Genomic DNA, 1,681 nt, shown 5'->3' with positions numbered 1-1,681 from the left:
GGGTGTGGGGCCAGCACCTGCCCCTCCCCACGTTACCATCCCTAAGTCTCCCTCCAGGAAGACCCCTCTGCCCTCACCCGCCCTAGAATTACCGCTGTCAGCCATACCTGGGTCAACGTAGAGCCTCTGCAGGTCAAGAGCTAGCTTGGAGACATCAAATCGTTTGATAAAAGTCAGCTGCAGAGTGAGAGATGGAGAGAGCCGCTCTGAGGCTGTGGTGGTGTCAGGGAAATCGGGGGCGAGGGGGACGGGGGTCTGAGCATTGGCACACAACATGCCTTGCATCTGCATTACCTTTAGCTGCTCCATTTCTTCTGGCTTCAACTTATACCGCACAGAGTAGGGAACAGCGGAGGGCCTGACAAAGACAGGTATCTACAGCAAGAAGAGGTGGGGTAAGCACCAGGAACTCTAGTTCCAAAGACGAATACCAGCCCCTGGCCTGTACTCCTTCCTCAGGATGAGGTACACGTAACGCCCTCGACACACACCTTTCGGCTCTCCTCGTCACGAATCTTGTAGCTGACATCCATCAATGCAGAGGCAGTGCTAGCTTCCTGGACAAAGAATCGAGCCCCATTTTTCACAAAGTGGAACTACAGGGATTGAATGCAACAGCAATAGTTTCAGAAGCCAGCAGACCCTGCTGAATCAAGTCTCTCTCTCCCCCTTCCCTGTGCCCACGCGTCTGGCTTCGGCATCCTCTCTTACGTCCACTGGAGTGAAGGGGACACTGCAATGTCTCTGGATTGAGTTCGTTAGCCATGTCCTGTTATACTTTATCCCATAAGGAATCTAAGGATCAAAAGAAGCGATGGGAGAGAGGACAGACAACAGGGAATTTAGGCTGGAGGACGAATCTTTTCCTGTTCTTTTCCGGCCTTCTACTGAGCCTGAAAGGGCTTGTAAAGAAGGGACCACTGGCATGATTTCTTATGGGTGTGCGTAATATGGATTTCCTAAATACTCTTTCTCTCCAGTCAAACTCTCTTCCACATAATCAAGGTGTCAGTGATGATCTTCCTTTTATAAATTTCCAGGAGATCCTACCCGGTGCAGACACTGCTTGCCCCTCAGACAAGGTCTCCAGAGGCTCGACCCTCCGTCTCCCACACTCAGCTTGCCAAGCTGAGACCTCCAATGTGGAGTTGCTCCATATCCTTGTCAGTAGTTTCCATCTTTGCTTTGAGACAGGCTCCTCCGTTCTCCTCACGGTCAGCCTGTTCCCTTTACATTGCTTCTCTGAATCTGCCCTTAGATGAACAAGACTGTTAACTCCCGCTAGTAAAAGGGACAGATTACAAACTGTCCCCAGTGAAATAAACCAGCATCTCTACATGAGACCAACAAAACTCCCCCGGGGCTTTTCTCTCCTGCACATTCCATACATTTTACAGGATACTCACTGTGACCCTGAACCAGCTCCCTGGGGTTCCATCTTGTGTGTTCTCCCCCATTTCCCTCTCCAGAGGTTTTCTGTTTCTCCCCACAATCATATCCATGTGGCCTTCACTGTGCCATCTCACTCCTCTCTTGTTGCCTGGGATGGTACAGGGAGAGCTGCAGGGGGGATGTGGAGAGAAGGCGGGTGAGTGGCCTTAAGTGCTAAGAAAGTCTTCTGTACACCCTCGTGTCTTTGACACCAGCACTACAATTAGGATTGCTCAACCATTATTTCACT

The 1,681-nt window shown here is 50.8% G+C and overlaps 1 protein-coding gene across 1 annotated transcript; it reads right to left on the bottom strand.

The window, feature by feature from the left end:
* Positions 1-107: 107 nt before the first annotated feature.
* Positions 108-1,554, bottom strand: LOC113617047 (nuclear RNA export factor 2-like; the record flags this gene model as incomplete). Its single annotated transcript, XM_027100376.1, has 5 exons — positions 1,407-1,554; positions 712-795; positions 492-596; positions 295-375; positions 108-177 (listed from the first exon to the last, which is right to left on the bottom strand). Coding segments are annotated over exons 1-5 (436 nt in total), but the record flags the coding sequence as incomplete, so codon positions are not given.
* Positions 1,555-1,681: the final 127 nt, after the last annotated feature.

Source organism: Aethalodelphis obliquidens, unplaced genomic scaffold, assembly GCF_003676395.1.
Source record: "Aethalodelphis obliquidens isolate GAN/ISIS:26980383/991018 unplaced genomic scaffold, ASM367639v1 scaffold1453, whole genome shotgun sequence".
NCBI lineage: Eukaryota > Metazoa > Chordata > Mammalia > Artiodactyla > Delphinidae > Aethalodelphis > Aethalodelphis obliquidens.
This window is presented reverse-complemented; position numbering and strand designations above follow the sequence as displayed.